Genomic DNA, 22,974 nt, shown 5'->3' on the forward strand with positions numbered 1-22,974 from the left:
ATTACTGAGTATCCGAAACCTATTTCCCTACTAGAAACCCATTTCGGCATTTCCCTACTAGAAATCCATTTCCCTCACAAATTACAACCTAAATATGCAGGACTATGGACACCAAAATCTCCTTAAGTTTCATAGTCTAAGCCAGTTTGACAGCAATGAAGCTAATGTCATATGCAATGATAAAAATCGGGCACCAGTTACTCGAATTACGAGTACCTGCAAAATCTGGGTATCTGATTAGCAGTACTCGTAACATTCAGGCCGGGATACGAGTCGATCAATCAAGTACCCGAGGATCCAGGTACCCGAATTTGAACACCCCCTCCAACAACCAATTGGACTAGTGGGATGAGGCACTAGATCACTTAAGCAATGTCAGGGGTTCGAAACCTTGCGATTGCGAATGGAGTAAACTGGGTTTGGAGGGTCGTCCTTGCCTCTACAATACCCGATCCAGATTAGTCGATCAATTGATCGAAATTGGTGGTTATACAAAAAAAATCAAGCGTTACTCTTTCTAATTAAATAATTAATATTGTTTGCACCATTCATCACTCAACTATCTTCTCTATCCTACTTTGGTGATTAAAATTTAAATTTTTTTAATTTAATCACTCAACTCTCAAATTGGATGACATGACTTATTTTATTATTATTTACCTATGACATGACATATTTTATCAATATTTTTTTATCATGTAGGATTAAAATAAAAATAAAATCTTTATACAAATCCTAATCTCCAATCATCAAACTCAAACCTTCATCTTTACAACAATCAATCGCACCCACAAATATTCACACTATAGCAAAACAAGTTTTTAGCGGCGTTTTTAATCCTATAGTAGCATTTATAAGTAGGGGTGCACAAAAAATCCGAATATCCGAATATCCGAAAAAAATATCCGAAACCGGTTTTGGGAAAAACCGGTTTTTTTTTAACCGGATCGGATTTTTTTAAAACCGGTTATTTTAACCGGTTTGGAGAAAAAAACCTAGACCGGTTTTTTTACCGGATAAAAAAACGGTTTGAAAAAACCGGTTAAAAAACCGGTTTTTATCCGAAAAAAAAACCGGTCTGGGTTTAAAAAACTAGCCGTAATATAGCCGTTTGTGACCGTTTTGACGTTTTTTTCTTTAAAAAATTACCATTTTACCACCCTAAACATGTATAAATAGGTTGGGGATGTATTTGGTTGATTACAACTTTCTCAAATCTTATTACACAACACTTAAATCTCTCAAATCTTAGTTTTGTAATTTTTTATTCATCATGAGTAACTGCTGAATCTTCCGTCGGGGGAAACCTTGAAGTCGTGAGAGTGATCGAACACACTCGAACAAAGATATTTGGGATCACTACGATTTATGTGAGATGTCAAATGGCTCGAGGAGGGCGCGTTGTAAACTTTGTCTAAAGTTTCTGCATCGGAAGGAAACACAACGTTGAAGAACCATTGACAAAATCATGCAAGGCACTTCGCTCAAGATCGGATCCTAGTCAATCGAATCTTACACCGCAAGGTGGTGTTTTGTTTACGACAACGAAAAATTACGAGAAGCGTTTACAAAGTTCGTGATTACAAAAGCATTGCCGTTCGACCACTTTGATGATGAAGATTTCACGACAACAATTCAACAACTAATGCAACCACGTTATACTCAAGTAAGTCGTACTACCCTTAGAAGAGATGCTATAAAAATGTGGCGTACGGCGAGGGAAAAAATGATTTTAGGATTCCAAGAACACCGTTATGGTGTGTCGCTTACATGTGACGTTTGGAGTTCCCTCATTATTCGGTGAGCCGCAATCGCGTTTGAATTATTCGGTGAGCCGGTGCTAATTTATTTACACTTTTAAAACGGGTAATTTGTCTTTATAATTAGAAAATAAAGTTTTTTCTATATCTTTTGATAATGCATCGAATAATACAAAACGCGGTTCCAAGATTGAAAATATTACTTTCACCGATTTTAGACGGTGCGTTTTTTCATACCCGTTGCGTTGCACACATAATTAATTTATCCGTGCAAGCCGGTTTGGAGGTTATTGAGCCAATTAGATTAGAATTTAAAACAATGATAAAATCGATTCTTTGTAACAACAACAAAAGACTAAATGATTATAAACGATTTTGTAAGTCTGTAATAAAAAAGTTTTGGGTCCTAATTTGGATTGTCCAACTCGTTGGAACTCAACTTGGATGATGATGCATACTGCCTTAAGGCAAAGGGAAACATTGCAAACATTTCACGATCGGCTTTTCGAGAGGGGTCATGTCCCAAACATTTATCCGGATTCGAGTTGGGAAACTATAGCCAAAATAACCGATTTGCTTGAGGTTTTTAAAAATGCAACAACTTTTTTATCCGGTGTTTATTACCCTACTAGCCCGTTGGTTCTTAATCAAATATTTTTGTGGCTACCCGACTAAATGACTTTGAATTTGAAACCGAAGTTTTTCAAGAAATTGGCTTTGCAATGAAGGAAAAACTTTTAAAATATTTTAAGGAGATTCCCCCCATTTTTACTTGTGCCGCCGCTTTAAACCCAACGTTAAATGTTGGTGGGTTGAAACACTAATTGAACAAATTGCGTTTGCTTTAATCTAACCGATGATGAACCCAACTTTGTCCAAAACCAAATAAATTATTTAACAAATGTTTTCGAGACATGTTTGCAATTTATTTAAATAAATACGGATCAAGTAGTGTAATACACGATCAAATGAGAATGAATGCGGAATCATCTAGTAGACGTCCAAGTAACATAAATTTGAATCTTTTTAACACTCTTGTAAATTCCCAATCCAAACGATCACGTACTACCACCCCAAGTAGCGAGTTGGGAAATTATATGTCATGCGATTTTCTATCAAAAATGACATTTGAAGAGTTTGAAAGTTTGGATATTTTGGCTTGGTGGAAAGAAAAGGAAGCACAATTTCCGATTCTAGCCGCCATGGCCCGTGATTTACTAACCGTCCAAGCTTCTACGGTAGCTTCGGAATCCGCTTTTTCTGTTAGTGGCAGGGTTTATATCGCAACGGAGATCAAGACTAAGTCCCGAGTCGGTGGAAGTATGCATTTGTTTAAAGGATTATTTGGATGGAGCGGCTCGTAAGCAACATATCACCACCCTAGAAGATGCAATGATGCCGATTTGGAAGCAAACTTACATTGAAGAAGTCGAACTTGGAATATCCCCTCCAAACGAAGAAGGCGAAGATGATGAAGAAGAGATGGCAATGTAGTTTATTTTATAACTTTATTTCAATTATCGTAACTTTGTTTCAATTATCGAACTTGAAGTTTTTAAGTATTTGAATTTATCGAACTTGGAAGTTTTTAAGTATTTGAATTTATCAAACTGGAAGTATTTAAGTATTTCAATTATGTTGAGTTAATTAAGTATTTCAATTAAGTATTTGAATTTATCGAACTTGAGGTTTGATGCTTTCTCTTTGATTCTCTCTTGATTCTAGTTGCTTGATGTTTCTTGTCTTTGATCAATGACTTCTAAGCTTGCTTAAATACACCTTGAATCACTTCTGAACGTTAGTGATAATTAATGAAGATAATATAGCCGTTTAAGTGTGAAAACATTTAATAAAAATGCTTAGAGCGTGGGGGAATCGGTACCCTCTCATAGGGAATCGGTTCCCTAAGTGTAAAATTCAAATATTTCGACCGTTGAATAGGGGGGAATCGGTACCCCTATGGGGGAATCGGTTCCCTCCGAGCATTCTGGAAATCTCGGAGCCAAACCATTCAATGAGGAATCGGTACCCCATTGGGGGGGAATCGGTTCCCTATGAGCAATCTGGAATATTAAAATCGGTTTTTTATAACCGGTTTTTTAAAAAAACCGGTTTTTTTAAAACCGAAACCGGTTACACCGGTTAGGATATCCGGCCCTCCAAACCGGTTAGAAACCGAACCGGTTATTTTATAAACCGGTTTTGTTTCTATGGGAAAAAACCGGATCGGATAAAAACCGATCCGGATCGGATTGAAATCCGAATTATGTGCAACCCTATTTATAAGTAACGCTAAAAACTTTCCCAACGCTTGCAAAAACGCCACAAGAAGTGTTACAAGAACGAACCCTGCAATTGTTAGCGGCGTTTGTGTAAAGACAAATGCCGCTATTGACTGTGTATTTAGCGGCATTGTATTTAAAAAACGATGCCAAATAAACCAATTATTAGGGGCATTTTCATCCAAAAATGTCGCAAATGGTACTATTAGGAGTAGTTGCATGAGTTGCATAAAACACCATTAAAGACATTTTTTACACCCACAGTAATAATCAATTCTAAAAATCAAAGCATATATTCCATATGTTAAATAAAAACAAGTCACTTGAAACTAAAAGAGTGGAAAACATTAATATCACAAAAATACATACAAATGTATACATATGTGTTACATATACTAGAAATAAAAAAGCAAACTAGTTGCATGTGTATTTTCACGTTTCCCACTTATAACTCTAATATCCAATGACAATTTTTCCCAACTTCTCGCTACGTACACCCAAGAATCAAATTGCACTTTGCAGGCACATCAGGAACTTCTTTACCATCCCAAGAATCAATTTTGTAAGATCCATTTTCCAAGTGCAGAATCCCACTAGCCAATACAGTAGGAATGTGGTTTTTCAAACGGGAATTAACTTCACAAAGAGTGTTGTAGAATTCAAGCTGCATGGAAGGAAACAAAAAACTTAACAGTATGTAAAAGATCCATGGACACTAATAGTATAAATTTGCACATACACCTACCTCAGTGTCTAAACCGTGTAATGAAGATTCCAGCCCTTCTTCAACGAAGATTTTAACCACGTATTCATCCATGACATAGAGCTGTTGCAGAAGAACTAGAACAATCAATCAAAACTACATAAACAAATCTATGTTGATTAAATGACCGCTTATAAAAATGTTAGTCAAAAACAGTTTACATAAAGATCAGATACATCAAAATTCCCCCAACTTCCAATATGTAAAAGAAAACAGAATTTAAGAGATGAATGGAAATGACAAAAGAACTCATAGGATTGCTGCCTGTTCCAACGGAAGCTTCTTATCATCGTTGGGAAAAGGCAAACTAAAATATTATCCCCTACAACTAAATATTTTTGTTTTGATGCAGCCAAATAGCAGAGGCAAATGAAATCTAATATACCCAGCAAGCAAAGGATTAAACACCAATCTAACAGATTTTTACTCCACTAATTCAATCAATAAATCTAAAGAATCCAATAGCAAGCAAATGATTAAACACCAATTTGACAGTCTTTTAAACTTCACCCTACATAACAGATACTGTAAATTTTTCAACATATCATCGAAGGATTAAAATGTAAAAATTACGAGGTGAAAAATGCTCCCATAAGAAAGAGGAAATTGCACCTATAAATAAATTTCTTGATAGAATCAGTTAGCCAACAATCAACTAAAATGATCCACTATTTTCTAGAGTGCCCAATTAGCTTGGAACTCCAAATGAATTGGATAAAACAAGGGGAGAGAATACCCCCAATAATAACCCCTTTCAAGATAGGTGCTGCCTAAATTCCATTTCATGCCGCACAAACCCAATCTATCTAGATTGCCAGTAACTTAGTTTCATGTTAGTGCTACAGGCGAGATTCAATCTACATAAAAAAAAAAAAAAGCCCAACAAAGATACAAGCATATGTAAAGCAATTCAAAGCATTGCCTTCCAAACTTAGCAAGCTGATATATCAATTCTTTGTCACTGAGGGAACATGCACTTTGGATCCAACCATGCATTTCCCACCAGTCAGGAACATATAACAGAAGAAACAGCCTGCAGAACTTACATGACTGTAGAAATAAATCGTGAACTAAATTATAAATAGTGACACAGAAGCTACTACTATTAAGTTATTTTGTTATTCAGTCGTATTTCTTAATTTTTATATTTATAGAAATATGGCTAGGATTATAAATTATCCTTAGGGTTAAATCTAGGACTTGGATTAAAACTTTATTTGTAACCCTAATATAATAAGCTGTAAAATAAATTTAACGCCAAATTCATTGTTTTCTTTTAGTTAATAGAATTTAAAAACTAGAGAGTTTATAATCCTATGTTTTCTAGAGTTTCAACTTTATTCATACCTATTTCAGCCATAGTTCCCCTGATTTCTGCTGTTTTTCTCCTAAACCACACCCAAGTAGACCAAATTCTATGTATTAAAGTAGAAGTTTTCAAGCCTTCACTCAGATAAATGAATAATAGTTCTTCTCAACCTTTTTACACGTTCAGAATACAATTTAATTCATTTAGCTCACACTCTTTACATAAGAAATCAGTTTGCAGTCCTAGTCAGAACTCTAATAACTTTAATTTTAATTGGGCAAGATAGAAGATTACAGATTTCTGTCTTAACCTATGATGAGTACAAATCAAATATATCATGCAGAAAAACATAATGAAGTATCTAAAGCTACTGCTGTGGTCCCAGAACTCTCATAGAGTTAGATATGCAAATAGCCAAATTAGAGGTCTAAGGAGAAAGTCACGACTACTATCGGTAAGATTGATGTCTTCTATTACACCCTTAAATCAAACAGGCAAAGAAAAGAGAAAACAGAAAATTTTACATCTTCAACTGCTCAATGAAGATAAAGAACAGAAAATCAGAACAGAGACAAAACTACCGCTCAAAACAAGGGCACAACCAAATTTGATCGGTAATGGACAAATGGCAAAGCATATAACAATGTATTAATATCATATGGTCATTTGTTGAAAACTTGAAACACAATTATAGGGCAATACAAAATTTCATTTCATTCTTAGAATACTATTTTGGCAATGTTTATTCTCACAAGTGCATGTAATACCACCGGGAAAAAATATCATTCCTGTTTTAACAACATATACGAAAAGAGGAAAAGTTCCTCAATCAAGTTAAATAAAATATTTAACATACCTTAACATACAGCAGGAATGGCAATGTCTTCCGCAACAGCAAACATATGACAACCTAGCAAGAAAACTGAATATGAAACATACTAATATAGATAACAAGATATCCAGAGTCCCTTGTATATTTGAATACAATAGATGAAAGGAAACACAAAAGAGCTACAAAGTTAGTGTTAAACATGTGAATTCTTGAAGGTTAAAAACACGATACCTTGCTGAAGTACCCAGTCAGTGGTGTACTCTGAGAGTGATTCGAATCCAAAAAGGAAAATAATAAATTCATTAACTGCAAACAAACAAGCACCGGTAGAAGCCTACATTAATAAAGACAATGTACAATTTCAAATACAGGGGAATAAAGGGGTTAACTTCTTCCTCATCTGACCCTTTGTGCTCGAGTCCTTAAGGTAGTGGACGATTTGGGGGTGTACCGGGAGGCAAGATTTTAAGCTTAGGGTCGGTGGGATTTGAATTAAAGGTTAATGTTTATGGGTTGAGTTTAAAAAAATTAATTATTTTCTGTTTTTTTATTTTAATCCTGCATGTAGTTAAAATGGATGCTATTCTAGGAAATAAAGATAAATGTGTTCTATTTGATACAAAAGAAAAAATAGTATTATTTTAATAATTTAGCTTTAAAATATACATCTAAAAGACTTGTTATGTATTGATTTAATACATATATGTATTAAATACATGAATTATTTTTTGGTCAAATTAAGCCTTTAAATTTTTATATTTAATCATTTGAAGTCATATAATTTCTCAGTTAAAAATACTATTCGACCAATAAGATATTGACATATCATTTAAAGTAAACAAAGTCATAGTTTAGGAATTTGTTTTGACCAAAAATTAGTATAGGTACTTAAAGTGGTCACATATAACATATAATGACTTAATTTGATCAAAAAATAATTGAAGTACTTAAAGCAAAAAATGGCATAGATTGAGTACCCTTTTTGTAATTTAAGCCTTTATATTTCGTTAAATTTGTTATTTATTGGTTTAATTTCAGTGTCTATTTTTGGATAAAATACAGAAATGATCCCTCAATTATAAGATACTATTTTGGAACATAATGAATAATCGTGTAATTACCTAGAACTTAATTCGAGTTGAAAAAAAAATAATTGGGTGAACAAATTAAAACAAAATTGATAATTGAAAGTATTAAACATATTGTTTACCTCATAAGTATAGTCCCAAAAGTTTCGATTTCTTAATATGTTAATAATATCTTTTTAAAACTTAATTTTAAAATCCTGAGCAGCGACAAAACTAGAATGCCCCGATAAGAACAAATTTGTCCTACAATCTTTATAAAAAAATCAAATTAAAAAAATATAGTACACTGATAACCCCTAAAAACCTAAACAAAAAGAATTTTATCAACCATTCTATTACATAACTAACATGCACACGAATTTTATAAAAAACAAAAAACAAAAAGGATATATGAGGCTCTTCACTTTTTGAAAAAAAAATCAATGTGGCCCTCCACTTTTTTTTCACTCAATGTGGCCCTCTAAAAACAATTCAATGTGGTCCTTTAACCAACGTTTTCACTCGTTGATCGAAAAGATTGTTACTTTGTGCTGACGTGCCACGTTAAGCAGGTTAAATCTTTTTTTCCTCTCAATCTGGCCCTCCAGCTAAAAAAACACTTAATATGGCCTCTTATTTTTCTCTTCTATTTTAGTCACTAAACTTTAAAAGTTTTCAATTTAATCACTCAACTTTTGAATTGCTCCTATTTTAATCATCATGATTTATTTTATTAATATTTATGTATGATGTGGCATTATGTATGATGTGGTATTTTTTTCTTTTCAACCAAAGATTTTTTCTTTCTTTCTTTCATTACCAGATTCGGTGAACCTAGATTGAACTTGTAAAAAAATTGAAAAAATGGGATGAGCTATTTGATCAGGTAATGAAAGAAAAAGAAGAAATCTTTGATTGAAAAGGAGGAAAAATGAAATGAGAGAATAAAGGAGGAGAATGAAGATTTGGAAATATATAAAGCATATAGAATATTTTTAATTTAATTATAATTTTGAGAATATTTTTTGTTTCAATATATTTTTAAAATTTTAATTTAATTAATAATATTTTAATCATATATTAATAAAATAATAAGAATAAATGTCACATCATACATAAATATTAATAAATAAACATGATGATCAAAACATGAGTAATTCAAAAGTTAAGTGATTAAATTAAAAACTTTTAAGTTTAGTGACTAAAATAGAAGAGGAAAGATAATTGAGTGACGAATGATATAATTTTATCATTTATAATAGCATCAAACAGAAATATGAGGGTCATATTGAGTTATTTTCTTGAGTTGAAGAGTCAAATTGAGAGGAAAAAGGGTCACGTCAGCACAAAATAACGACTCCATCGATCAATGACAAAAAACGTTGGTCAAATGACACATTGAATCTTTTTTTTAAATTAGAGGGCCACATTGAGTGAAAAAATGGAAGACCTTAGATATCATTTTTCCTAAAAAAAAAGCACAAGAAGGAAAATATTTTTATATTTTATTAATAATAGGTGTTACAAAATTGAAAATTCAACAAAAGTCAGTCTCATCACCGAAAGTCGGCAATTTAAATTGAGAATAAAGAAATTGATCAATCGAAATTAATCGTAATTTATTAATGAACTTGAATTTTAAAATATAACAATCGACTATCATATTAAGATGTTTGAATGAATTTATTTATTTCTGACATAAATAAAATAAGATTTGAGGTAAGTCATATTCAAAGCTATACTAATATTATAAATCATACAAAGGAAAGGCCTCAGTGTGTGTAACAATCACATCATTGACAGCACAATCTCACTGAAATCCGCTAAGATAATTTAAAACAAGCCTCAATAATTTGAAAACAAATTGACTGCCAGGGGTTAGTCTGAGAAGAAGGATCTCCAAAGAATTCACAGAGAACAAGCAGCAAGAGCGGGGAGTCGAATCACGAGTATAGTGGTAACGAGCTTAGCTCGCATGACGTCATGGAGCTGAAGAGACGATTCAAAGAGGATGACAACGACAATAAAGATGACAGCGATGGAGATGACGACGGTGATGATGACTATTCAGAGGAAGAGAGTAAAGAGAAGGGAAGGGTGGTGGAGAGGGTTACGAGCATGGTTTATAAAATCGGATCGGTTAACGAATTAGTTAAATTATTAATTTATTGGTTCAATCGATTGAATTGATTTGATCGGTCGAAATAACCGGACGACGTTATAATTATTTAAAAAATTAAATAAAAATACCAAAAATATTTAATAAAAAATAATTTTTTATATTACAAGTCATATTCAAAGCAAGTCATAACATATATATAAGTTAAAAACCATAAAATCAAGTGAAACAAAATGATTCAAATTAACTACAACATAATAATTAAGGTAAAACATATTAAATAATAAATATAATTATATAACTATAATTAAAAAATAAATTTGGGACTAAAAAAATTATAACAAATTAATATTGTTTAGTTTAATTTAAAAAAAAACAATCTCACATGGCTAAGAAACATAGAAGAACATCCCAAAAGTTTAAAGAGTAAAAATATGATAACAAAACAATTTCACATGGCTAAGAAACATAGAAGAGTATCCAAACTAACTTCTATAAATAATAGAGGTAATTTGACATTCAAAATCATAGAGCCTTTTGGTGAGCATCGAGTGAACTATTCTTTCACTTCAATCAAGCTCGAATTTTAGGCTTCAATCGAGCTTCTAAATTTTTTTTGAGTTCAAGCATTTTCGAGTTCAAATTTCAATATTATATTTTGAGTTCGAGTTGAACTTGATAATTTTTAGCTCGTGAGTTTGAGTCGAGTTGAGCTTACTTTTAAAGTTTTCAAGTTCGAGTCGAGCTCATCAATACTCGAGTTCGACTTGGCTCGTTTTCAATCGGCCCGGTTTGAATGGTTCAGCGGTTCCGGCCGATTCACTAATAGCGGTTCAACTGGTGTAGATTGAACCGAATTAGACAACGATTTCCGGTTGAATTAAACCGACCAGTCCGGTCCGATTTTCAAAATAATGGTTACGAGGAGCTCCGGAGTAAGAGGGGGAGGGCGAAGAGAGGGGTGAGGAGGCCGCTGAAGAGAGCGGTGGCGGAGTCGAGGGGTAAGAGAGGGACAGAAAACGTGTATAATGAGGTGGTGATATTGGGAGGTAGGGGAAGAGCTAGGACTCCATTATTTTGATGAAGAAGAAGATGAAGACATCCGCATGCCAACTCACCTACGTGGTTTTCATTTTTTATTTTTTAATTATTAACTTAAACTTTTATTAATTATCAACTTAAACTTTTATTAATGGGTTAATAAAAGTTAACGGCGAGATATCCGAACCAGATCGATAACGTAAAGGACCAAACATACTTGATTAGAGTAGATTAGACCTAAAACAAAAGGAACCACTAGCATAGTTTACCCTTAATTATTTCATTGATGGGCAAAATTTAATAAAGAAGTATTGATAAATTTTGTAAAATATAAAAATTAGGTTATACATGGAATTCCAAGGAATTGCTAACCCTAAAGCATAAACAATTTCAAATTATTGGCTTCGAAGCAGTAGGCTTTACGTTCGATAATTTGCAAGCTTAAACAATCTCAAATCATTTGACTTCGAAGCAGTAGGCTTCTCATTCAATAATTTGATTTCAATCTTTTTTATCTACCTTCTTCCTCAGTCAAGGTGAGTGCATATTCAGTTGAAGGTTGTGTGTGCAAACCTACAGCATTTGTATCACCGGAACTTCTTTCTACATAGAAGCCAGGCTCCTTCGGTCGAGGCAGTGACGTCACGATTTCTTCGTTATCCAACATCCGAACCACGCACGGCATCGTTGGTCTGTCCTCTACGTGTTTCTGAACACATAACAGGCCTACCTGAATGCACCTAACCACTTGTTCTTCAACACATGAATCTTCTGAACAACGATCCATTAGTTCCATGGTCTTCTTATCGTTCCACAGCAGCCATGCCTGCAATGAATCGAGTTCTTAATCCGATATCGTAAGGCTAATGACATGACGAAATCATATGACAATGCAAGAAAGACGACCTACATGTCCCAAGAGATTGTGGTAATGATCCGGATGGTTAAAGCCCCTGTTCCTTTTCCCACTCACAATCTCTAGCAGAAGCACCCCCAAGCTAAACACATCTGATTTAACCGAAAATTTCCCATCGATTGTGTACTCCGGCGACATATAACCACTGAAACAAATGATCAAGCAAAGTGTAAGCTTTTGAACAAAGTGATGAAAACGAGCAATCTATTAATTTCATGCAACAACATTAGACTTACTATGTCCCAACTACTCTCTTAGTTTTGGCTTCAACTTGATCACCTTCAAACATTTTGGCTATCCCAAAGTCTGAAATTTTGGGGTTCAACTCATTGTCCAGCAACACATTACTGGCTTTCAAATCCCTGTGAATGATTCTCAATCTCGAATCTTGGTGGAGGTAAAGAAGCCCTCTTGAAATTCCCATTATGATTTCGAAACGTTTCGGCCATGTCAACACATTTCTTCTGGTTTCATCTGCAGAAGTTTTATTTTTCTTTACCATGTACTGACATATCAATTGAGTAAAAATTAAATGAAAACGAACCGAAAATGAAGTAATTCAAGCTTCTGTTAGGCATAAACTCGTAGATAAGCACCCTTTCATCTCTCTTAATGCAACATCCCAAAAGCCTAACAAGATTTCTGTGTTGAAGCTTAGATATCATTGCAACTTCGTTCTTGAACTGTTCAACACCTTGCCGGGAATTGCTAGAGAGCCTCTTTACTGCTATTTCTTGTCCCTCAAATAGTTCACCCTGCATGTTATTTTGCATAGGAATTATGATACAAGTCCCCTTTCAATGAATCATATATATAATCATTGAAGCAGATATTAGCTCAGCCAATTACCTTGTAAACAAGTCCGAAACCGCCTGTTCCTATTTTATTCGAGTCGGAAAAGTTATTGGTTGCGGATGCAATCGTAACAAAATCGAATAACGGCAAATCCAGATCTTCTTCGTTCGAATGTAGTTCTGAATGTGAAAGAACAGGTATTAGATTCTATAGATCTAAGAGAAATGATAAAGTTTAATTACCTTTTTTTTTGCTCCTATACTTCCAAACAATGAACCAGCATGCCAAAAGTAAAGTAAGCAGCCCACCGACCATTGATGTGATCATTATAATCACTATTCTTTTACTTCTCCAACTTGAATCATCTGTCCCTTTACAACAGAAGATCAAGTCAGCCATTATTTTCCTCAAAATGCAGCAGTTAACAAAATGGAATAACACAAAATCCACTTACCTACTTCTGAAGCAGGCAACCTGACATAGATATTTTGCTCGAATTGTTCTGCAACGAACTCTCGGATATCTGTCAGTTCTCCGAACCACATTAAACATCCACTTCCGTTGTAATTCGATCTAGCATATGCTGTACACGAACAATTCTTCAAGCACTCTGCCCGGCAATCCTCGAGGTTCAACCTTTCGTCTAACTTGAAGTCCAACAGGTCTGGCAATTTCACATTCTCAACTTGCAGGAATCCCTCTCTCTTCCGGCAGTCTAATGGGGTGCTCCTCACACATCCACCAGTCCAATTGAGTACTCGCCACTCGCGTTCCGATCTCGGAACGAACCCTTCAAAGCATTCACAGATTGGCCTCTGATTAATCTTACAAACTCCATTAGGGCCGCACCGTGCATAATCATCACACATATCATTCTGCACTGTAAACATGGTGGTCCATTCACTGGAGTTCTCATACAACACGAGGCGTTCAAGCAAACCCAATTCATTCACCGTAAATCTCGTGATAATAGATTTGTCCACCACTTCATACGAACGGTAAACTTCCTCTGTATTAACAACATAAACATATACAATAAGAGGGCTTACCTGTGCTGGAAGACCACTAAAGCTAATTCCATTCCATGGACCACCTCGAAACCTCTTCTTCATCCCCTCACGAAGAAGAAACTGAGGCAAGCCATTATGCTCAATTCCATAAGTAAAATCTCCAGGTGATGGATCATTAACACCCTTCCGTGCCCTCAAATATCGATTTACGCCGGTTTTCAAGTTCCTTCCTATCCTCATCCCTGCCAATTGAGTATCCGTTGGAAAATCAAAACTTTCCCACAAGTAACTTTCTGTCCCTTCATCGGTATCCTCATCTTTAACAACCAAATTACCCGAATCCAACAATTGAGCAACCGGATTGTTTGCTGATCTAGACGAATTAGCGGACCAGATCATAGTGTTTTGTCCATCAAAGATGAAAAGATAACCAGTGCTGGAAATATTAAGAAACGCGTGTGAATCTATAACTGGATTTTCTCTATTACCAACCCATACAACAGTATCAGGAAGCCTTTTATACCATATTCCCAAGTAATATTTGTTGGAGTTAACAGGTGAAAAGAAGCCTAGCTCGAATATTTGACCAGGAGAAACTAAGGTGCTGCCATTTCTGAGTGATTGAGATGGAGCTAAGGTATTAACAGCAGAAGCATAGTATGAGCCTGAAAACAGGCAATACTGAAAGAAGATCAAAGCAAGTGTCTTCATTACGAAAGGAATGAAATATAGGAAAATATTAACTGAACATGCATGGAATTATATTTATCATCAATTTACCCGCCGGAAACTTGGAAAACAATTTACATTTTCACATGCAAAATCATAACTTACGCTTGCTGTACGAGGTCAAAGTCAAGAGAATTTGGTAGTAAGACTGACCTGGAAAGAAAAATACTCATTTTAACTTCCGAACCAACTCGTGAGCGTGCTTCATTGGGATAAATTAAAAATTCGATTATAGTCAAAACAAGAAATAACAGGTATTAGTGTCATATAGTTTGATTGTTTGAGTTTAAAATAAAAAGTAACCATATTATACGTAACACGTTCAAGTATTTTCAGTCAAACACATCAAATAATTAAAAACAAAGGATTATTGTAGAGAATGTATCGACAAATGGTATAAGTAACCAATCAAATTACGTAATAGAGGAATTGTGTTCTACGGGAACGTTAATGAATCAAGGACATACAAATCGTCCTTCCAATTTAAGGGTGAATTGAGAGAGAGCGTAGTGGGAGCGACTAAAGTATCGCTAAAAAAATGAACTCGAGTCAGGCATCGGACTAGCAAATAATATAGCAAATAATATAGCAAGTGCTCAGCATAAATAATAATTGTCGTAATTCATGAAACATATAGACACCTCTTTAGAGGCAGAAATGTCTAAAACACCCTTTAATATTGTCGACACACATTTTCGCCCCTATATTTTAAATGTATCATGTGATACTATAATTATATAATGTATATTTTATGCCGTTACGTAGCATACATATATATATTATATTATTATATATATGCGTTACATATCATTTTACATTAACTTGTTTTATTATATATACAAGTTACATATTAGTACATATTAGCTTGTTTTATTTGGATACATTCAGGTCCAATAATAATCAACAGTGGCCCAGCAGAACACTTCAAGCCCAACACGTGAACCCACCACGTTTACCCAATGGCCCGACCCGCTCGATGATCCACTGGAGCGATCCAAGTACTCAACCCGCATCAACCAGCTAGGGTTCTCGAGCCCTAGCCAAGTCCCTCCTCAGCGCCACATGCCCCTCGGTCAAAGCCACACAATCAACCGCATTTCACGGCAATGTCACCCCCAACGACCGAGTTCCACAGCAAGTACAAAACCAACCCTCAACAAACATCAACAAACCGAGTTTTACTCAGAATCAAACACTAAAATAGGGATTTTTTTGTTCTACAAATAAATGTAAACTAGGACGATTAGGGGGTAATTACACAAAAACACACAATATCACAGAAATTACACACGAAATTACTTAGCAAATACGCAAGGAATTCGAGAGGAAAATCAAAACCCGAGCCTTGTAAACGTTTCAAGAAGCAATAAAAAGGTGGAAGTTTATACCTTTCTTATTTCTTTTCCCTTGCATGTGTGGTTTTCTTGTCGTTTTACTCGGAAAAAAACCCAAAGATTTGGACCGATGAACACAAGGGAACCGAGATCTTTTCTCTTAGATCTACGGTTCCCCGAGGCTCGATTGTGAAAAATACTTTGATTTTTGGAACGAGGACATCAAAGGCTAAAAGAAAAATGGATTTTTTTTGGGTTCGCCACCGATGACCGACGGTCGGCGCTGATCAACAGCAGCCGACGAGGCGGCGCAACGCCGGATTTTGGGAAGCATGACCCATGTTCTTCATTTGTGAAGAACGGGCGAGAGGATATCAACAAAAAGGGGGCTTTTGTTTTGAAATGGTGAAAATGAGAGGCTTCAGAAAAATTTTAATTTTTATATGACCCATTGGGTCAACCCGTTAACCCGTGCGGATCCCCTAGGGGATCCGCGTGTTTCTGGAAAAATGGGGGAAACCCTTCTTCAGGTCCCTAGTTGTTTGAAGACTCTCATTTTATCCCCATATCAATTTTAATTCCCCCATTTGCTTCGAGATTTGGCCCCCTGATTTGTTTTTCTTGCAGATCGATCCCTTCACATTTTAACTTTATTTTTTATTTCTTATCTTTATTTATTTAAATATTATATTTAATTACAAATATATATTTTATTATTATTTTATTTTATTCGCATTAATGGACCGAAATGGACCGAGTTACAATACAAAGAGATGAAAAGCTCAGAAGTCCAACTATGGTCAGAAAAGACTCGGAATGGACCGGGTTACACCGTGCTTGTCAAAAGTAAACTTTTTGGCAAAAGTTGTAAAGGTATGACAAGAAAAAGGTTACTGACCCCAAGAGTCCTTTCGAAGACTACGAGAACAAGATAGCGAAACCCTAGCTGAGTTGGATGCCATTGCTGACAAATTCAAGAAACAAGCAAATGAACTTCAGATAGCTCTTAACGATTGAGGGCTTCAATGGCGTTTCTGTTAGGGAACAGACTCAACAGAGAGTGAAAACCGGAGATGCAACCATTCGAGACTTCTTGGGACAAGTACGAAAAGTAGCTCATAGAGGCCAGAACTGTTCGATAGGGTATTCAACCGGTGACAAGTGAAGACAGAAGACGAATCAACTTGTCAGAGGCTGTTCGGGATATACCATCAAAATGTTTTTTTGTCTCTTAAAGATGTAACACTTTTGTCCCCAATAAGGATTATTTATAATAGCAGGCACATTTTTTTGGATCAATGCCTCGAACATTTCATGTATCATACATTATTGCATATTCCGCATTTTTTTTCTTTTTTCTTTTCCCTTTTTTTTCATTACATCCACATTAACTAACAAGATACGTCTTATAAAAATGGAACAAACATGATTTGAAAGCAAATTGAAGATTACCTGAAGTGTGTCTGAAGATCCACAATGATGAATGAGTTACTAGCGCGTGTTAGTAAGATCGAGAAAATTCAAGAGTAACTCATAAAAACCCAACGAGAGATGATTGATCAAAAAAGAAGATTTCAGGATGAGTCCAGAGAACAGATGACCAAGTTAATGGATATGATAAATGTTGTGATCCATGGAGAGAAGCCACTAGTGGATCCCATTTTGGATGGGACTATGAATGCTGGTGCTGAAACTGAAACGATAATGACCAAAGGACCTGTTAAGGAGCCAGATATTTCAGGTCCGCCCCAAAAACCAAATGTGGTTATAGAAGGTTCCACTGGGCCAACCATGGAGGATGAGCTTTCCCTTGTGAGAGATAAGCTTCACTCAAAGAAGAGGGTCATAGAATATGACTGAATATTGACCAATAAAGCCAAGATAGATCAATCTCTCATGATTAGAGGTTCTACCCCTTTTTAATCATCAAGTCAGGACACTCAAGTTCTATCTATGAAGTCATTGCCAAGTAGTCTCTCGTCATGGGGGCTAAATGATAAGAAAAACAAAGTGCAGGGTTTTCAGTTCCCTCCCTTCCACTTTTCGCTTGAAAAATTACGTTCACAAATGCTCACAACCGGATTGATTACACCGGGATATATCCAGCCATAGTGGCCCCTGAATGAGAAATGAACCTACACAGAGATTCCTTGGGTAAATAGGATGGAACCTCAGTTTGTCCAACTAAGGTTCATGGAAACCATGAGGATCTTTTATAACAAGCAATCCAAGAGTGCAAGGTAGAAGAGAAAGGGATGAAAGTCCAAAAATTAAAAGTCGTCAATTCAATGGAGAATACCTGCGAAGAACATAATAGACAAAAGAATGAAAAAGTAAATTTAAGCATAAGGGCCTCCGTGAATGTAATCCGAGACTGGCCCGTGGGTTTGAGAATGGATGGGGCAGATGTAGCCAAGAAGACACCTCAAACTGCTTCAACAGATGATTCCTGTGAAAAACCTAAGGCGCAAGAGGATCGGAAAGGAAATCCAAGTAAAAGAGCTTCCGTGAATGTAGTCTGAGACTGACTCATGGGTTTAAGAATCAGTGAGACAGACGCAGCTTCGAAGACACCTCAAACACATATATCAAATTTCGTAAAGGCAAGAAGGATTTTAGGTAGCTCAGGAGGCTTGACGAATATTATGCCAATCACAACGACCATATCGTTTGGGATCCGACCAAAACTATCACCACCGAGGAAAATTGTTTTGGATCTAAATTTGGGCCTAATTTTCAGTACCCAAGAAAGGAGAAAATGATAAATCTCAAGGAAGTGAGATCTTCCCAAGAAGCTGCTCGAGAGGAAGCATAAGTTTGTTCGTCTGAGGGTATATCAAAAGGAGCCCCAGCAAGTGAAACGATTGAGAAATAGGGAGCAAGTGCAGAAGAAGACCCAAATCCAACTAGTGGGGTATCCTGATGAGGCCTTATTGCATTTTGCAGCATCCTGATTGAATTTGTTTTTGAACTTTCTTATATTTGAAACTTATTTCTGAACTTTCTTTTTATGGATATTTAAATGAATTTATGTTGAATGATTTACCAAATTTACTACTTTAAATTCTTTGAATATCAACCGAATTAAACACTCTATAAATGATTGGAGTTACAAATCTTTGACAAAATAAAAAAACAAGGACTTTACCCCGAAAATCCCAAACACCATACCTTTCCTTTACAAGAACCGATATAGCCTTCTCCTCTCATAAAAGAATGAAAAGCGGCTTGGTATTTAGGTGTGCATAGGAGTGGACAACATGGGACATCTTTTGCATATGAAATTTCTATAATTTTTGTTTAAGACGTTCAGTGATGATAATGATCTTCACAAGATGGAACAATCGAGTAGGTGAATCTAGTTTAAGTCAGTTGCTTGGAAATTGAACTCCAAAGATGAGATTCATTGACTTTCAAAAACACCTAGATTATAACAGGTTCTTCTTGACAAACTTAAGGAATTGGACTCGTATACCCAGATTATAATATTATATCTATACAACAAAGCTTGAGTTGTCCCTCTAGAGCAATTTGTTAAACGCCTCGGCTTTATGGATAATATTCAGCTAGCCTGATAAAGGTGATTATACTATACAATAAAGCTTGAGCTGTCCCTCTAAGGCAATTGGTTAAACGCCCCGTCTTTATGGATAATATTCAGCTAACCTAATAAAGGTGTTTACATATTGAGCTATCCCTCTAGAGCAATTGGTTAAACGCCCCTTCTTTATGGATTCAGCTAACCAAACAATGGCGAATTAAATTTATCTAAATAAGGAGTTTCAGTAAAAATGGACTAAGGGAGTTAAGGAACACTTGTTATAGTTGCGTCATTTTTTCCGCATCCAATTAAAATGCCAAGACAAAGAGAAAGCATGTTGCAATAACCAAAAAATGACATTTTTTATGGTTGAAACCGTAGGTCAACCTAAAGCCAACTCATCCACTTGAATATTTGTCAAAGAGCTATAACTCTGGAAGCATTAAAAGAGCTATTGATTCTTTTGATATTCTTTGAACTCATGTTTATGATTTGATTCGATTGCAAGCCTGAATTATGGGACAAGTTTTTTTTACAGGAATTCTTACATTTTTATATCTTTTTTTCTCTTCCCCCTAAATTAAAATAAATGAGAAAAACATTTTTAAACATGACAGTCTCAAATGTGAAAAGTCCTGGAAGGCGCTAAGGCTCATTTTGCCTCTCTTGAAGAAAGAACGAACAATATCAAATTTCGAGCATTTCTCCAAGAGATCAGATAGAACTTGTGACATTACCAATAACCTGAGAAGAAAATGGGGCATGGTCGATTCCAAGGACAAGACCAATAGATAAAAATGAGGCTCTATCCAAGGGATAAAACATGATTAATTCATGTTGTATGCATCTTAGACATACATAATTTTTTTGCAGCTTTTAGTGTCAAGTTTCAACTTCAAGATGAAAAATAGTCGATTCAAAAGCACATTCAGAAATTGATGGCGGTTTCTCAACTTCACAGCAAAGGAGCGTCTGTCAACAAATAACTTTTCTCAATCAAAGTTAATTTAAACTTCGTAGACACAATTTGTTTGAGATTGGATTTCAACTTCACGACGGAGGATATCTAACTCAAAACCAACATAAAATACTTGGATTTTAAATTCACGACGAAGGATATTCAAGTCAAGGCTCAACTTTACGACCAAGGGGCCATCCACGATTTCAACTCCATGACGGAGGATATCGTTCCCACAAATCCACAATTTTAACTCCACGAAGGAGGATATCGTGCCCACACATCCACGATTTTAACTTCATGACTAAGGATATCATGCCAACTCTAGATTGGATTTCAACTTCACAACGAAGGATATCCAATTCCAAGCTCAACTTCATGGCGAAAGGGCTTCCCAGTTTCATTTAGAGCCAATTTTAACTTCACGACGAAGGATATTGGACTCGAGACAATACAAGCTTGGATTTCAACTTCACGATGAAGGATATCCAATTTAAGGATCAATTTCATGATGAAAGGGCCATCCACGATTTCAACTTCATGACGAAGGATATCGTATTCATTTGCAGCATAGCTCAAAGCTAGAAGAGTTATCTGCCACAAAAAGACCTTCGAGTTCAACTACGTTCAGCTCCATGGCATATCATTTGCAGCATAGCTCAAGGCTAGAAGGGCTATCTACCACCAAAAGACCTTCGAGTTCGATTACACTCAGCTTCGAGGGCACATCATTTGTAGCATAACTCAAGGCTAGAAGAGTTATCTGCCAACAAAGACCTTCGAGTTTGACTACGCTCAACTCAAAGGCACATCATTTGCAGCATAGCTTATGTCGAGAAGGGCTATCTGCCACCAAAAGACCTTCAAGTTTGATTACACTCAGCTTCGAGGGTACATCATTTACAACATAACTCAAGGCTAGAAGGGTTATCTGCCAACAAAGACCTTCGAGTTTGACTACGCTCACCTCAAAGGCACATCATTTGCAGCATAGCTTGAGTCGAGAAGGGCTATCTGCCAACCAAGGACCTTCGAGTTCGATTACACTCAGCTTCGAGGGCACGTCATTTTCAATATAACTCAAGGCTAGAAGGGTTATCTACAAACAAAGACCTTCGAGTTTGACTACGCTCAGCCCAAAGGCACATCATTTGTAGCATAGCTTAAGTCGAGAAGGGCTATCTGCCAACCAAATACCTTCGAGTTCGATTACACTCAGCTTCGAGGGCAAATCATTTGCACTATAACTCAAGGCTAAAAGGGTTATCTACTAACCAAAGACATTCGAGTTCGACTACGCTCAGCCCCAATGTACATCATTTACAGTATAGCTCAAGGCAAGAAGGGCTATCTGTCAATAAAATTGTCGAGTTCGATTCCATTTAGCTCGATGACACATCAATCACACTACTTTCTGGTTGCAGTCAAGGTTTTCAAGTTGAGGAAAAGACCTGGGCTAGCCATGTCTTAGTGACAAGGAACCATTTTTAAGCAGCATAACTTAAGTCAAGAAAATCTAGTTGTCAATAGAAGCTGTCAAGTTCGATTCCATTCAGCTTGATGTCACATCAAGAAACTATTTTCAGTTGAATTTTCAAACCAAGGTCTTTAAACCGATAAAGAGACCGAAGTTGACTACAATTTGGCAATGGAAGCCACCATCCGATTCAAATTCTAAATCGCGACTTCAATTCTATATCATTTCAAGCTGGATTCAAATTCGTAACGAAGAAGCCATTCGCAACTCAAATTGACAGGGAGTTATTCTTAATTGAAATATCAGAATCAATTTTTAACTACACCGCACGAAGATTTGTGTCATTTTGTCTTTGTCCTATTTTTCGTTCCACGAAAAAGGACAAAGAGGGGTAGCTGTCGACACACATTTTCGCCCATATATTTTAAATGTATCATGGGATACTATAATTATATAATGTATATTTTATGCCGTTATGTAGCATATATATATATATATTATTATATATACGCGTTACATATGATTTTACATTAACTTCTTTTATTATATATACAAGTTACATATTAGTACATATTAACTTGTTTTATTATATATACAAGTTACATATTAGTACATATTAACTTGTTTTATTTGGATACATTCAGGTCCAATAATAATCAACAGTGGCCCAGTAGAACACTTCAAGCCCAACACATGAACCCACCACGCTGACCCAACGGCCCGACCCATTCGATAATCCACTAGAGCGATCCAAGTACTCAACCCGCATCAACCAGCTAGGATTCTCGAGCCCTAGCCAAGTCCCTCCTCAGCGCCGCATGCCCCTAGGTCAAAGCCACATAATAGGTCGTATTTCACGATAACATCACCCCTAACGATCGAGTTCCATGGCACGTACAAAACCAACCCTCAACAAACATCAACAAACCAAGTTTTACTCGAAATCAAACACTAAAATAGGGATGTTTTTTGTTCTATAAATATATGTAAACTAGGACGATTAGGGGGTACTTACACAAAAACACACAATATCACATAAAC

The 22,974-nt window shown here is 35.7% G+C and overlaps 1 protein-coding gene, 1 long non-coding RNA gene and 1 other non-coding gene across 3 annotated transcripts; all 3 read right to left on the reverse strand.

Moving 5' to 3' along the window:
• Positions 1–5,392: 5,392 nt before the first annotated feature.
• On the reverse strand, positions 5,393–7,331 carry LOC120143411. The gene is made up of 3 exons (XR_005517932.1): positions 7,178–7,331; positions 6,971–7,024; positions 5,393–5,838 (listed from the first exon to the last, which is right to left on the reverse strand). It is a non-coding gene; the product is annotated as an uncharacterized LOC120143411 (long non-coding RNA).
• Positions 7,332–9,780: 2,449 nt separating this feature from the next.
• On the reverse strand, positions 9,781–9,859 carry LOC120143472. The gene has a single exon (XR_005517941.1). It is a non-coding gene; the product is annotated as a small nucleolar RNA R11/Z151 (small nucleolar RNA).
• Positions 9,860–11,684: 1,825 nt separating this feature from the next.
• Positions 11,685–14,569, reverse strand: LOC120143351 (G-type lectin S-receptor-like serine/threonine-protein kinase At4g27290). Its single transcript, XM_039157695.1, has 7 exons — positions 13,339–14,569; positions 13,127–13,255; positions 12,939–13,063; positions 12,634–12,844; positions 12,326–12,563; positions 12,084–12,234; positions 11,685–11,999 (listed from the first exon to the last, which is right to left on the reverse strand). Exons 1-7 carry the CDS (start codon positions 14,291–14,293, stop codon positions 11,685–11,687), a joined length of 2,124 nt encoding a protein of 707 aa, XP_039013626.1. The 5' UTR covers positions 14,294–14,569.
• Between the last annotated feature and the right edge of the window lie 8,405 nt (positions 14,570–22,974).

This window comes from Hibiscus syriacus, unplaced genomic scaffold (assembly GCF_006381635.1).
Source record: "Hibiscus syriacus cultivar Baekdansim isolate YM2019G1 unplaced genomic scaffold, ASM638163v2 tig00110847_pilon, whole genome shotgun sequence".
Taxonomy (NCBI): Eukaryota; Viridiplantae; Streptophyta; class Magnoliopsida; order Malvales; family Malvaceae; genus Hibiscus; species Hibiscus syriacus.

Bases quoted from the DNA above. Each gene is read 5' to 3' on its own strand.
- LOC120143351 (XM_039157695.1), bottom strand. From the start codon at position 14,293: ATGATCTGGTCCGCTAATTCGTCTAGATCAGCAAACAATCCGGTTGCT. The intron at 13,256-13,338 runs GTAAGTGGATTT...TCTGTTGTAAAG, and splicing joins GTTGCCTGCTTCAGAAGTAG to GGACAGATGATTCAAGTTGG. The intron at 12,000-12,083 runs GTAGGTCGTCTT...GATTCATTGCAG, and splicing joins ACCACAATCTCTTGGGACAT to GCATGGCTGCTGTGGAACGA.